The 15,347-nt window shown below is 34.0% G+C and overlaps 1 protein-coding gene across 50 annotated transcripts in view; it reads left to right on the top strand.

Annotated features, from left to right (window-relative positions):
• The window catches only part of MEF2C (myocyte enhancer factor 2C), a 177,141-nt gene that overhangs the window by 73,306 nt on the left and 88,488 nt on the right, over nucleotides 1–15,347 (top strand). For 25 of the 50 annotated variants that reach the window (XM_054252121.2, XM_078365224.1, XM_078365213.1 and 22 more), the window contains one exon: nucleotides 2,878–3,073. In XM_054252121.2, the coding sequence (XP_054108096.1) occupies nucleotides 3,020–3,073 (54 nt within the window). In that variant the 5' untranslated portion in view covers nucleotides 2,878–3,019. The remainder of the gene's footprint in view (nucleotides 1–2,877; nucleotides 3,074–15,347) is intronic. The other 25 variants (XM_054252122.2, XM_078365215.1, XM_078365229.1 and 22 more) reach the window with 1 other exon arrangement.

Here is a 15,347-nt window from a genome sequence, read left to right on the forward strand (position 1 = left end):
AAAGTTCTCAGCATAACTTGAAGTCTTACTACATGTAGGTTAGCTATTATGTTCCTTTTCCTATACACACAAAATAGTTTTACAGATTACTAAAGTTAAATAATCTCTTTCTTCGCCTCTCTAGGCCTTCTACAAATTAATACTTAAAACTGACCTTATAGTTTTTGCATAAAAGTTAGGTTAGAGAAAATGTTATGCTAAGAAATCAATGTGTGAGCTGATTATTGGCTTTCCTAATTCTTTAAATTTTTACTGACAGCCTTGAAATGTGGTGACCCATAATAAAATGTTCTAAACCACGTTTCTGAGAGACTTTACTCCGTGACCAGTTACTTAGTGTCATCATTACCACATATTACTCTGCACGTGTACTTCGTACCAACTTTGGCATTTTAGAAATGTCAGAAGGCAATACCTCAAGAAGTATTTATTTATACAGAAAACAAAAGTTTAGTTCTACTGAAATTTAAACTTGCTTCACTCTACACTGTTTTCCATATTTCAAAAAAGAAAATAAATTCAATGGCATTTTTATCAGCCACTTATATAGATAGAGACGCACATTCTCTTCTGCAAATTTTTTCCCATCATGTTTTAAAAATTTTGTTTAAAGTCCTTGCTCTGCTTTTTTTAAAAATTGTCTCATTCAAAGTTGTGAAATATGGGGTGGTGTTATGGAGGAACTCTTCTAAGTGTGGTTCGTCAGGAACTCTGTCTTTCTGAGACTTTTCTCCAAGGATGTTTCGCTGCTTGTTTGGTTATTTGTATTTTGAAATCAGTTTCTGTAGATATTCTTGTCTCTCCTGCCTTATCACCACACTCTAATCTGTTCACCCTGACCTTCCACCTTGAAGTGAATAAGCGCTTAGGCAGGCATAGTCCTGTAAGCCGATAGTGCCACGGGCCTCAGCTAGATGAAAGGAAAGGAAATTGTCCTATATGCATTTGCTGTGGAATCATGGATTGGCTTTCTATGATAGAGAAAGCTTGTTTGTATCTCTGGGGTCTTACACATGCATGGGAAATATCATTTTAACATGCTGCTTGCTTCTAAGGTAAGACCATAGGAAACACGGGAAAGTTGCCCCATTGAGTGACATTTAAGACTTTTTCTAAAAATAATTAGGTGGACATCGAATTATTTTCTAAAAATAATTAGCAACATCGAATATATGATGCAATTATGTTTTGTGGGTTTTTCATATTTTAATGTGATTTCAATAAGCCATAACTCTTTTTTATGTATTTTTTTCAAATGTGTGTTGTTTCTATAACTCAAAATTTTAAAATTTTGAATCACCTCCAACATTTAAAATTATAGCTGGAGCAATAGTTTTTGGTGAGCACTGTGTGGTCATAATGTTACTCAGCGTACATATTCTCAGAGGCAGAACCGAACTGCAGTTTAGTAGAGAGGCATGGGGCAAAAGAGAATGGATAGGCTTAGTATTTAAGCAGCGCTTAATCCACCAGAACTGATTATGTCATAATAGCTTCTGCAATTAAATCATCACCAAAAACTTAAAACAAAATTACCCAAGGTGATAAAGAATTTAGAAATTAAATTAAAGAAATCAAAAGACAGCTGATGGTCAGACCAAATATGTAACAGCCTTCCTGTTCTAAGAACTTTGAATTGGAGCCAAATAATCTATTAAATAGCCAGGACATTGGCTTAGCATTACATAATACATGTGGGAATTTATCAGGTCCGTTGTCAGACACCAGCTAAAATAAACAGGGAAATTCTGAGCACTGTGTAAAGTCGTTGCATTCATTGACCTAAAACGAAATAGAATAATTGGAGCTGTTGCTTTTAAGTGAAGAAACCATTGTGGAATGCTTTTTGTTAACTTTCACGTTTCAGAGCAATTCATTTGCATTATGTTCAAACATTTTCAGAGGTAATTTAAAACAACGTGAAGTATATACTTTTAATATTCTGGATTTCTTGGGCTTATCTCATATTACTGATGATCATTTCTCTAATTTTAATTCGTGACCCAGAGATCTCCAGTATGTAATATCAAGCTTCTTCAGTTTTCTATCTTACTCCAGGAAGACATGTGATACGTCTGTTTCTAAATATTTAAATTTAGAGGACTGATGTCTTGTTATAAAAATATGTTTATAAATGGAAGAATCATCTTAATTTTGCACCTTTTCTTTTCTGTCAGTGCTTATCCTTTTTGATTCTTGTTATCTAAGATATAGTTTAGGGGCTTTCAGAAAAGAAAAGATTTCACTGCTGATAGGTACTTGTAAGATTAAATATGCCATATTATTTTTAAAGTGTTCTCAATGCAGTGATTTTTTTAAAGTAAGATTAAAGGATTTAGATTTAAATTAGTTGGCATTTACATATATCAAATAGCACTTTCATAATCGTCCATCCTATTTGCATAACGAGGGACGTTATCACCTCTGCTGTCAAAACAGGAGATTGTTTTCCCTTCAGAAATGAATTAGCTGCCCTACTTAGCATACACAGGTACATAAAGGTTCATTAACTCTCTGATTTAGGTAATTTTTCATAACAGAAGGGTGAAACTGTCACCTAATTTCATTAAAAAGACTAGGAAACTTTTTACCAAAAAATACATTTCAAGTGTTAGTCTTTAAAAAAAGCATAGTTTGCATCACTTAAATGACTTGTTAAATTACTTATGAGATTATTTTAATTGTTAAAAAATGAACCATTTCTACTTGATATGCTCCTGTCTCTGATATACCATATACTTTTAACAAATAGTTATTTTTATTCGTTTTATTGCTTTAGCTGCATATAGTTTACTTCCTTGATAGAATTAGAATATGATATTTCTTATGAAACTGACTTGCTGTTAGAGTGGTATTTAATTTTTCTTTTTTGTTCAGCAGGAACGAATGCAGGAATTTGGGAACTGAGCTGTGCAAGTGCTGAAGAAGGAGATTTGTCTGGAGGAAACAGGAAAGAGAAAGAAAAGGAAGGAAAAAATACATAATTTCAGGAACGAGAGAGAGAAGAAAAACGGGGACTATGGGGAGAAAAAAGATTCAGATTACGAGGATTATGGATGAACGTAACAGACAGGTGAGTGGAGTAAACTTTTGGTATCATTATTTATTAATTATATTATCTCTACATATGTTAAGGGTACTGAAAATATTTTGAATATGTAAGCATCTATTAAGAGAAGTTTGGGTTAATTAAATGTGGCCAGTTAAAATGCTGATAGTCTCATATGTATAAAGGAGAAAAAAGTCACTTTATCTGTCAGAAATACAGTTTACACATTTGTGATTATTCACTTTTCACTTCAATATGAATTTTAAATGGGAACTGTACTTGTGTGACATGAATAGCTTGATAATTAAGAGTTAATCAGCATAACATTGCTACATTGCACACATCATCAAACAAATATATTCTTATATTCATGGGAACTAGACTTTTTGTGGTCATTCATTTAAAGGTTTATAATATATAGGGTAAATACCCTCTATAAAAATGGCTCTCCTTTTATTCATAGTAAAAGAGATTTTGAAAGACATCCAAAACATTTTAACATTGTGCTGACAACAACAAAGAAGACACCCACACAAGATATTAATAACTTAAAACATATAGGCAAGAACTATCAGTTAATTCATATCATGGTAAATCTGAATTTGATAAACATAGAGGCAGATGGTGATATAATTTTTTTCTGGAATGCCAATGATAATGTCTGTGTGATACAATTAATCTGTTGTGAAGACTTTACACATTCAAATGCTCAATTCAGCATTAAAGACTTGTGTATCACGAATGCCTGCAATTTGACTCTATTTTTCTTCACACTTGGAGAGAGTCGGTTTAGTTAGGCTATGTAAGGACAGCTGAGTAGTTTATCTAACGTTAATATCAAATAATGGTCCTGGGAGAAATTACAGTACTGCTGGGTCCCACCCATCTCATATGGATCATGGAAGCTGCAGAGAAGTTGTTTTTGGACTGTGGAAGAGAAGAGTGTTTTGCCTACTGCCCAGTTACACTGAAGAAGGCACATAACATCCTTGGGAACAGCCACCAGACTATAATTTCCCCAAAAATATACAAGCTCACGTCCTCTGTTGTCCCTTTTGGTCTTCTTGGACATATAAATGGGACTAGAACTGATTGATTCATTTTTTTTAAATGTAATGTTGTTTCGTGTGTAAATTATGATGAATAGAAATTATTATTTATACCATCGAAGTCAGTATGCCATTAAAAAGTAGAGAAACTTTCAGGTTTTCAAGTTTATACTTCTCTAAATTATTATCTCTTTTAAGGTACACAGGACTTTTGAACTATTTTTGGCTGCATATTGAACTAAAGTATGAATAATGCTAAGATTTATGGTGGATTCCTTTAGTGTTTTTATGCACCTTGTTTCTTGCTGTGAACCAAGCCCAAAAGCAATAGTTGCGTCCATAGAAAACCACTAATTTTTAATTGGCCTATAGCCTGAAACTGAAATTAAGACTGAAGTATTGAACATCATGTAACACTGGTTAGACCTTGTTAATTGGACCAGAACCTATTTTGACTAGAGTCAAAAACATATGAATTAGCATTTACACTTTATTACCAATACCAGATAATTTTTAGATTTATGAGATTCATTGTATCTTCTTTTGCTTGCAAAGTTAGAAGAAAATTTTTGCAGGTTGAATTCATAAGCCTTTATTATGCTTTATAAAGAAAAACAAAACACAGGAATACAAGATTTTTTAAATTTCAATTCTTAATTATTATGGGTACATACTAGTTGTATATAATACGGGACACGTGATATTTTGATACAGGTAAATAATGAAATGATCGAAATCAGGGTAATTGAGGTATACCTACCTCAAGCATTTATCATTTCTTTGTATTGGGAACATCCCAATTCTACTCTTTGAATTATTTTTAAATATATGATAAGTTCTTGTTAACTGTAGTCATCCTGTGTGCTACCAAATACTAGATATTATTCGTTTTATCTATTTTTGTACCCAAGCATTCCCTCTTTATCCCCTCCTCTCTCCATGCCAAGCTACCCTTTTCAGCCTATAGTAACCATCAGTCTACTCTCTATCTCTGAGTTCAATTAAAAAAAGAATGTTTAGTTCCCACACATGAGTGAGAACATGCAAAATGTGTCCTTCCGTGCTTGGCTTATTTAACGTAACATAATGTCCTCTAGTTAGTTTCACCCATGTTGTAGCCAATGACAGGATTTCTAGGGATACAAGAATGTTAACGCCGGAAGTCATGGTTCATGCCTGTAATCACAGCGCTTTGGGAGGCGGATCACTTGAGCCCAGGAGTTCAAGACCAGCCTGGGCAACATAGGGAGATGTGGTCTCTTATTAAAAAAAAGTTTAAAAATTTAATTGAGTGGGGTGGTGGCATACACCTGTGTTCCCAACTACTTTGGGATCACTGGAGCCCGAAATGTCAAACTGAAGTGAGCCATGATCATGTCACTGCAGTCTAACCTGGGCAACACAGTGAGACCCTATCTCAAAAAACAACAACAAAGGAAAAAAACAACAAAAAAAAGAATTTTAACATCATACTTTTGAGCTAATAATTGAACATCTTTTCTTTGTTTAAATGCAGTTGCAAATACAATTGCTGTTACTCTCATGTTAGAAGTCATAATAAGTTTAGAAGAAGAAAAATTATTTATATTCAGCTTACTTTGACTCATCATTTTTTTGAATTCTGAAGATAGATTTCTTGATTTTATTCTTTAGTATTTAGGATATATTTATTCTTTTCTCCAGTCGTTAGATATAGTAGGCCTGCAAGTTCAATAATTTTAAACAGAATTAGTAAAACTGAAATCTGTGATGTTTGAATATATATTTCAGTGATTATTTTAGATGACTATTAATAATTTTAGACATCTTACATATAAATGCTTGTCTTGTGCACCTCTCACCTACTATGAGAGAGGCTTTAAGAGTCATTTGGGAAAAAGCCTAAAATATGTAGGTCACTTCTGATAAACAAAACCAGCAAATGTGAAATAGCATCCCATACTGTGTAGAGTCACCTCTAACCTGGACTTTCTTTCAACTACGTGTTCACATGTTCCAAAGAAAAATGTTAGCTGTTGTGCCTTCTTTGAAGCTGCCCCACCATAGACTGTCTAGTAGAACCTCACACAATGGCTCACTATCATCTTTTCTTAAAAGTTGTCCAAAACTGCTCTGCTATTGCACTTGTTTATTTGGCTATACACAGAACAAGGTATGTTTTTGCCAGAAAAAGAAATACTGACTTGAAGTGTGAAATGAAATATTACAGCACTGATGTGATAAGTTGTATATCATTAAGAAATAAAACAGTTGTGAACAGAATGCTGTTTAAATTGAATATTACCTTTACTTTAGCTGTCTTTCATGATGGAAGTAGGGAACAGCTAAAATTCAGAAATTTCAATACATAAAATAGTTTAGGTGAGAATAAAAATTGACAGCCTTTTTTATTTAAATTTTTTTTGACATTTCCAAGCTTACAAAAACTTCTTTCTTAGTTTCATGCTTAAACAACATGGATTTCTTAAGCAAGTATGTAAAAATAACATTATGAATTGTTAATTTATATTACAGAAATTTTCAGACAACTTAATAAAAGTAGTTGCCAATTATATGCCAAGAACTACATAGATATATATAATTCCAATTAATTTTTATTAATAAGTCCCATTTTATGGCTGAATAATTCATTTGTGAAATCAACAAATATTACTAGACTGCGGTGTACCTAACACTAGGTATGCAGTAGTGAACAAGAATCTCATCTAGCTTATCCTCTGTTTTGCGGGGGGGTCAGAAAACTTTTCTGTAAAGGACCACAGAGCAAATATTTTTAGCCTCGTGAGCCATACAGTTTCTGTCTCAATCACTTAGCTCTGCCCTAGGAGTCTGAAAGCCATATGCAATATGTAAATGAACTTGTGTGGCTGTGCTCCAGTAAAGCTTTACTGACAAAAACAGGGCGTTTGGATTTCGCTTGCAGGTTACAGCTTATGGACCCCTGATCGAATGAAACAGACATGAAATATGAAAATATATAACAAACACTTCACTTGCATGGGCTATGAAAGAATAATAGGAGGTACTTTATTTACATGAAGGTTGGAGAAAGGCTTGAGAAAGTGCTAAAAGATGAGCTAAAAGATGAGTCAGAATTAGGCAGGTGACAGCATTCCCAGAAGCATTATTTGCAAAGCTCCTTAAGAGAGGAAAGAGCTTGATTGAGGAGCCGAAGGAAGTTCCAGTGGGACTTGAGCCTGGTGTATAACTGTAGAGAAGTGAGAGAAAAGATTGGATGCTAGACAGGACCCAGATCATGCAAAGCTTTGAAGGTCCTGTTAAGTTCTAAATAATTGGCTCAACATCGTACAGTTAAAACTGGGAAGTGACCAAGATCTGAGCCCAAATCTCTCAGATTCAACAGAAAACAAATCATGCTTTTTAAAATTATGTCATGATGCATCTAGTGTAATATAATAGCTAAGAGCTTAGTTTTATGTTACTGCTTTTCCCAATTACATTATGCTACATCCAGTATAATCAAATGGCTAAGAGGCACAGTTTTTAGAGACACACAAATTTAGTTCTGGTCCCAGTTCTGCCACTTACTAGCTGTTTGACCCTCTAGCAAGTTACTTAGCCCCTCTGAACTTCAACAGTTCCCTCATCAGTAGAGTGGGGATTACAAAAAATTAGTACCTTCCTCATTAGGTCATTGAGATAAAATTGAATCAGGCAATAAATGTAAAGCACCCACGACATAATAAGTGCTCAATAAATTTACGTATTAGCTATTTCTATTAAGACTCAAATTCTTTGAACCATTAGCTATTATAGTTAATGTGATTTCTATCAGAACAACTCTTGTGCTGTGTAGCATAATAAGGAGTGCTAAGTAAACCTTCATTTCATGAGGGTTTTACCTAAAAAGGGTATTGAGGACATGGAGAAAAGTGGAACAGGTAGAGCAGGAGCACAAAGGAGCCTTCAGAAGCTAACAAGGGGCTAGGGAATGACATCAGAGCAGGAATGGGCTGATGCAGAGAGGATCGTTTGTGGACAGGAAGGAAAGATCACACAGGACATTTGCAGAGAAGGATTTATGACAAGGCTGGGGAGAAGTTGTTTCCTAAATTTTACACTTGTGGGACCTATTTTCAAATACATGTTACTGACCAAATTATTTTTAACTACTTTTCACCATTTTTATCACTACCAGCTTCCAGCTTATGCTAACACTACAGTTTCAGTCGGCATTTTTTCTTTTTACCCTTGAAATACCTCCATCAGTTAGGCAATCATAATCTTACCCTCTTTCACATGGTACCAATTTTTAATCATGCTCCCTGAAATAGTATTTTTTTAATTTTACACTTTCAATTTATTTTACAATAGCATATATATGCAAATGTTTAAAAAATTCAAACTGGTTCTTATGCACAGATGGTTTTGGGGTTTTTAAATTTCATTTCTTTCTTTGAATTTTTTTAAATTAACAAATAATAATTGTACATTTTCATAGAGTGCACAATGATGTTTTAATACATATAATGTATAGTGATCAAATCAGGGTAGTTAGCATATTGATCATCTCAAAAGTTTATCATTTCTTTGTGTTGAAAACATCCATTATCCTCCTTCTAGCTATTCCAAACTGTAAGATATATTAACTATAGTCCCCCTTTGGTGATATAGAACACTCAAATGTATTCCTCTTACCTAGCTGTAATTTTGAATCCTTCAACAGTTTTTAAATGAGTCTTGTCCTTATATGACTCTTTTTACAAATAATATATTTAGAAATCTGTTATATCTGTTATATTAGGAAGAAACATATATAAAAATTAGGCATGCTTAGCCTAAACCTATTTACTTATATGTTTGTATTTGAAAATTTCAGCTTTCCTACTTTTAAAGGATAGGAGAGGTAAACCCAAATTTATTTGTGCAACTTGTTATAAAAATGTATTTAAATATTTGTCAAATAACACAGGACTTAAAATAGTAAGTTAAGGGAGAAATATATTTAAATGTCTTAAGTTTTCTTTTCTTTCATCAGATCTGGCACACTAATAGTTTTTGCCAGCAAACAAAACTTCATGTAATTATCAGTGCAATAACTGGAGCACAAATTAAAGACAATTAGCAACATTCTCCTGTTAATAGAGCAGGAGAATCCCCTTATGACTAGAAGAATTCGGAGTTCATAGCTTTTACATTTTCTAACTTTTCCTCTTCTCATGTCGCTATCTCAGTCTCTTTATGTGAATTATAAATTACATAAAATGAACTAGGAAAAATAGCAGGAAAAATGTGTTCAGTGTAGATGCAGTTTCTGAGTTTCCACCTACTGACGTGTTTTTAAACTAAATCTGGTCTGTTAAACACTAAACTAAAAAAATAAAAAGAGATGTATAGATCCCCTCAAGTGACTCTTGAAAAAGAAAAAATGTTATTTCTTACTCTTTACTAGTTTTCACCAAGTTCCAGTTCTAAATTTGGGAGTTATTTTTATAACCTAATAGAAAATTTGTTGAAAGAGAGATATATTCACTCTTTAAATAAGAGTAACTGGATAATTGAGAAATAGAAATTAATTGCTTCAAAAAATAATTTTTCAGTGAGTTCCAAACATAAGTTGGAGAACAGAGGAAAGATACAGTCACCACTGTTGAATGCACTTTTTTTGCCACCTCCACAAACAGATTTTCCAGACTGGCTAGTTTTTCTTTTGTTTACTACAGAAGAATCGTACTAGTTAATCAGTAAGTATCTGGAATCTCTTTCAGATCTAGTGAATAAAAAGCTCAATCAGTGAAAAATTAGTGATTTTCCTGTTTTTAATTCCAAAATAAGCCTGCAAATATCCCATAATAGTGATGATACTGATGATTGTTTTCTCTTAGTTTCATTTCTTAACAGCTGCCTGCCTCCCCAACATTTGTATTAAAAATTATACTAAACTTATTTCAGATAAGTAAAATTAGGGTGTATCATAGTCCTATTTTAGGACATCGTACCCATTAGAATTGAATTACAGGGTATATTGCTGCATGTTGGGGATGCCTTCTTAAAAGCTCCTCATGCATATAAGTTAAACCATTCTTTTATTAATCTTAAAATTACCAAGGGAAAAGTTTTTATTCAAAGATTTGGAATTGCTGGTGATTGAAGAGGTTGAAAAAGAAAACCAAAAGGGAAAATGACCTAAATAGTACTTCTCAGAGTTTCCAAAAAGAAAAAAAAAAAAACAGTAGGCAGAATGCTCAGATGTATGTTTAACAGCTGTGACCTCAGGCCATTCATTTCCATTTTATCCCTTAGTAATTTGAAAATAATTCACAGTCTCCCCTCCATGTAGTGGGATCACAGCAATAGTGTGCCACAGGTTTACTGTTTATGCCATTTGGTGTGTGATATTTGTGTCAGCTAGGTCTACTCTTTTACTGCCTGAAAGATAATGCTCCCACTGCCATCAGTCATTCATTCACTTTCCTTTTGTAGGAAATCTGAGAGAGGCCAAAATTGTTACAAGGAAAAGAATAATTGTCTCTTCTAGAATTCTGTCAGTCTTTGAACTTGAGGGCCTCAAGGGTTTTTGTTGTTTCCAGTTCTAATTTGTGTATCTCATACAATTTCTACTTAAAATTGTTATTTTTAAAAAAAATCTAATGCTTTTATTTATTGTATCTCATTTTGTGTAGAAAGTTGACACTGAATGGCCCCTTTCACCTCTGTGAATACATGCACACACCAATCTGTCTGCTACAAGTCACCTTTAGCTTTGCAAATGCAACAAACTGTGTGACATTGTGTTACTGAGAAACCAACACTAAAAATATTAACATTATAAATAGACTACATAAACCAAGAAGTTTCTTCCAAACTGTAGATTAAAATACGTGATGCTAATTGTTTCAAAAGCCATGTCCTCTGCAGTCTGAACTTCTTTAACATTTAAGTTCAAAATGAAACTACTTCAAAAATTACTATGTTAGAAGTATTTTTACAGTTTACATCCCAATGTATTCTTGTTGAAGGCAATTTGGAAACGCATACTTTCTGAGAATAATGGCTTTGGCAAAAATTTAAAAATAAATAAATAAATGACATCATTAAGGAAATAAATTAAAATTTCATAAGTAATATGTATTTGTGTTTCCTTTGAAATATGTTGGACCATTAATACGAATTAGAGAACCAGTCTAAATGTTTGGAAATTCGACTTTTAATTTTAAATTGGAACAGTTTAGCTGAAGAAATCACTAACATTTAAATAACATTTCAACAAATGTAACTGTTTGGAAACTGTAACGGAGACAGCCTTCTGTCTTGCAAGGATTGATTTGGAAGGCCCTGGGGGAGAAAATATTGGAGTTAGGAGGTAAAACCTAAGCTATTGTGGAAAGGAAGAAGTTACACTCTTCCTGTTATGACAGGAAAATGTAGACAAATGTGCTTCCTGAGCATTTGCTCAGCAGGGAATGAAGTATCCTTTGACCTTTCTCTTAGGTACATTTGGCTTTGTTGAACTAGTAAACATGTTTATGCCCCCAAAATATTAATCTGGTTTATTTAATTCTTCTCAGATTCAAATTATATCTCTTATGTAGATGAGATACGGAGAAACAGAAGTATTTATTTTATGACAGAATATACAGATTGGATTTAGAATGTAAATCAGCCCTTCAACGAACCAGGCAGACCTGAGCAGCACACATAAAAAATGTGAAGCACTCTGTGTTCGTCTTCTCTTTTAAAAAGGCAAAACATTCCTAGGCTTTAAAATGGGCCATGGTAAAATCTCGTAAATCTTGATCAAGTTAATAATTTTCAGTCATCCTTTTTCTTTTTCATCATGTAGACAAATGTATCAGAATTCAACTGTCACAAATTTTAAAACTCAAACTCTTGTGAGTTTGTTAATAAATGTTCATTTCATTAATGTGCATTCAATTATTGAATTTTGATCTCATTGTGATTTATTATTTTTCCTCCAAATACTGTGCAATGCATAAGATTTAGAGTTTTATTTTGGGATTTGGGATGTTGATATAGGGTGAGGGGTTGATAGGGTTCTAAATTCCACACTTCAAGACCCTTATTTTAATCCTTTTATTGTGTTCAGAATTTTAGAAACTCTTGCTTGACAATCCTTTGGAAATACTACTATATTTCAGCAAAAGGAGGCTCAATTTGCTTGAGGCTAATGAGGACAATAGTCCCCTTTGCAGCAGAACACACTGCTGTCTCATCCTCGCAAGTTATGCTGGAGGGTTACAAGCACGTGGTAGCAGTCTGCTTAAAAGAGTCCCTCGCCGCTCTTTAAAGAGCCTTTCATTTACCATGGCAGGCCCCCGTCATTGTATAAAGGAGCGCTTGTCTAGAACACAAGTCTGCAGTGGCACTGCTTCCTCCCACCGAGAGTAATCATCAGGCCTAAAGCTTGCAAGCCTTTCTAATGACAGACTGAATTAACTGAATTAAACAAAATAAAGCTGAAGAGGAATACTTTAGAACAGTTGTGCCATTACTTACTGTCAGGAACAAGGGAGGTGGAAAAAGAGCATTTAGGAGGGCATTTCCCTTTTTTCCAATTAAAGATTGTCGTTGCAGACTCTTGACTCCGGCCCTAACCCTTTAAACACATAGGAAGACCTGTGGCTCCTGGATTACAGAGTGTATTGTATCTGTGAACTGTCCATCTGTCACTCATTAGTCATTCTGTTTCCTCATCTGGGAGGAAACTGAGAGATTATCTAGGTGGGGGGATGAGGAGGAGGAGCCGACCTGAAATATTTTCATAGAATGAGGGTTATATTTATCATGACTCTATTTGGAGGGAAAAAATAATAATAAAACCTCAAACCTTTGAAAATAGAATTAGCTGGGTATATGAGTCCGAAACACATCCTAAAAGAAATAAATTACTATTTATGAGTTAAAGAATGGCAAAAATAAAAAATAAAACATTAGCCATTCATTGAGCACCCTAACATTCTTTTAAGATTAGGCTAAAAATACTCTGATTGGTGGAAAGAAGTACTTTGGACCCATAAATTCGATGTTTGTTGCTTCCTTTAGTATGCATCTGAAGTCAGTTGGAGTTGGGCTTCAATTATTATTATATATGTGGGTAGCTACTGTTTCTAAAGGTCCTTTTCTTTCAGAACTCTTTTCTGTAAGGTGCAAGAACTACTACAGTTAATATGGCAGGAAAGTTCTTCTGAGGTGACTTTATGAATGGGGCCGGGCCTGGGACTGTAAGGGAGGGGGCAGACATGTAGAGTAGAGAAAGATTATGAAATGCCCTTTCCATTGCACAGTAGTCAAACTAATTTCCCTACCCTGTAGGAAATGATACAGGACTCCTTCTCTGTTTTTAGAACTTGTTATTTACATTGCCTGTGTAAATCAGAAGCCCACCTTTTTTATTCTGGCTGTATGCAGACCTGTATTTACTACCAACCAAAATTCTTCCTATTTTGTGAAATTAAAATAAACATCCATAAATATAGAACTAGTTTGTGCCCACTAGTTCATGCATGCGGTTCTCAGCGGCTGTAGTGGGAATGGCTGGAACGTCTGAGGGCAGAGTTGGCTGCAGAGTCTATGCAAAAGTAGCTTTGATTTACTGTCAGAACCTAGAAACCAACTTGCTCTCAATTTAGTGTTCTTAGTATTATTTTTTGACTTTAACCTAGAAAGCTGTCCTTACGTTAATTAATTAATACGTTATGCATTAATGTGCTTGCACTCATCAGAATCTCTGCTGGTTTTTAATGGAATGTTACAAATGACAGTGCTTGCACACTGCTCAATAAACAGTTGACTATGTCATTACTGAGCTGAACTTCAGCTCCTAAAATCTGTAGTTATCTAAAGAAGGAAGGAACACTTCAGACCAACAGAAAGAAAGATGGTTCTTTTTCTAGTCCATCCAGGAACAAGTTTAGGGACCTTGGATAAGGCCATTCATGTCTTTGTTTACAGTATTCATCTGAAAAGTTGGGATGATAAGCTGTGCTAAAGAATATGTTCAAAGAGATCCTTTCGAATGTAGGGAGATAATTTATTACAAAATCTTTGAACTCCTTAGAAAAACATCATCAAATAAGCAACACTTATCTAAAAAATAATATTAGAAATATGATATGCTTCACTTGCACCAACAAACCCACACACAAAATATGACCCAGTCACATTTTGCTCAATTTTACCAAATGTAAGTTTTTACTATAAGTTAAAATGACAAAAAAGTAAAACAAGTATGTGAAATTTCCCTCTTTCAGCAACAAACTTCTTGTTAACATAGTCTGAGCATCCATAGAAATTTATTGTCAGCTATTCATTTTGGATTACAAAAAAATACTATAATTCCTCTGTCCATACTAGGACATAGCTCACTCTAATCTAGACTTAAGTAAATAATGGTAACACAAGTTGACAGGTCCTAGGAGACTAGCATTTTACAGTATATAACAAGGAGCAACTAAGCCTGATGCATCAGAGAAGATACTACTTGCCTTGTAAAGTGTTTCACAGTCAACAAGTTATTTACACTTGTATTATCTCCCTTACTTGACCTCTCATAAAACTCCATTTGATGCCTATTATTACCTCCATTTTCCAAGTGAGGAAACTGGGGTTCCGGTAAGCTAAGCAATTTACCCAAGGGCACACAGCTCGTAAAAGGCAGAGCCAGGACTTGATTTTCAATTCTTAACGCTTTTCTTTCTACGTTACACTGCCCAGTTATGATGCATATATCCTGCTTCTTTAAAATTTCTTTAATAATATAAATTTTCTATGTTATCAATCTGGATAATTATTTTTCTGTGCATTTTCAGGACATCATTTAATTTGGTCTCCTCAATTTCTTTACAGTCTCTTATGTCTCTTCTAGCTACAAAAAGCTATTTTGTTTCTTGAAATGTGGAAATTAGAGGCAATAATGATAATGTATTGGTGGGATTGAGTAATTAAAACATAGGCCATTCTGTAGGATGCATGCTTGTTGAACTGTTCACTCTTAACTCAAAGCTCTATGATAGCTAAGCATAGGTTAAGAACGTCTAAAAATTAGAATAAAGATTTTAAGTGTCTCTAGTCCAACTTCCTGCTTAATTCAGGAACCCCTTCTAGACCCTCCTTGATATGCAGCTCTATGTGAATATATTCAGAAATGAGCTGCTTCCTGCTTGGTGAGACTAGGTCCTCTCTTAGTTCTCATCACTAAATTTTCCTTTGTTTTGAACCTCTTAATGATTTTCAACAATGCTTTCTAATTATGCTCTACAGAACGAAAC

Source organism: Callithrix jacchus, chromosome 2 (genome assembly GCF_049354715.1).
Source record: "Callithrix jacchus isolate 240 chromosome 2, calJac240_pri, whole genome shotgun sequence".
Lineage (NCBI taxonomy): Eukaryota > Metazoa > Chordata > Mammalia > Primates > Cebidae > Callithrix > Callithrix jacchus.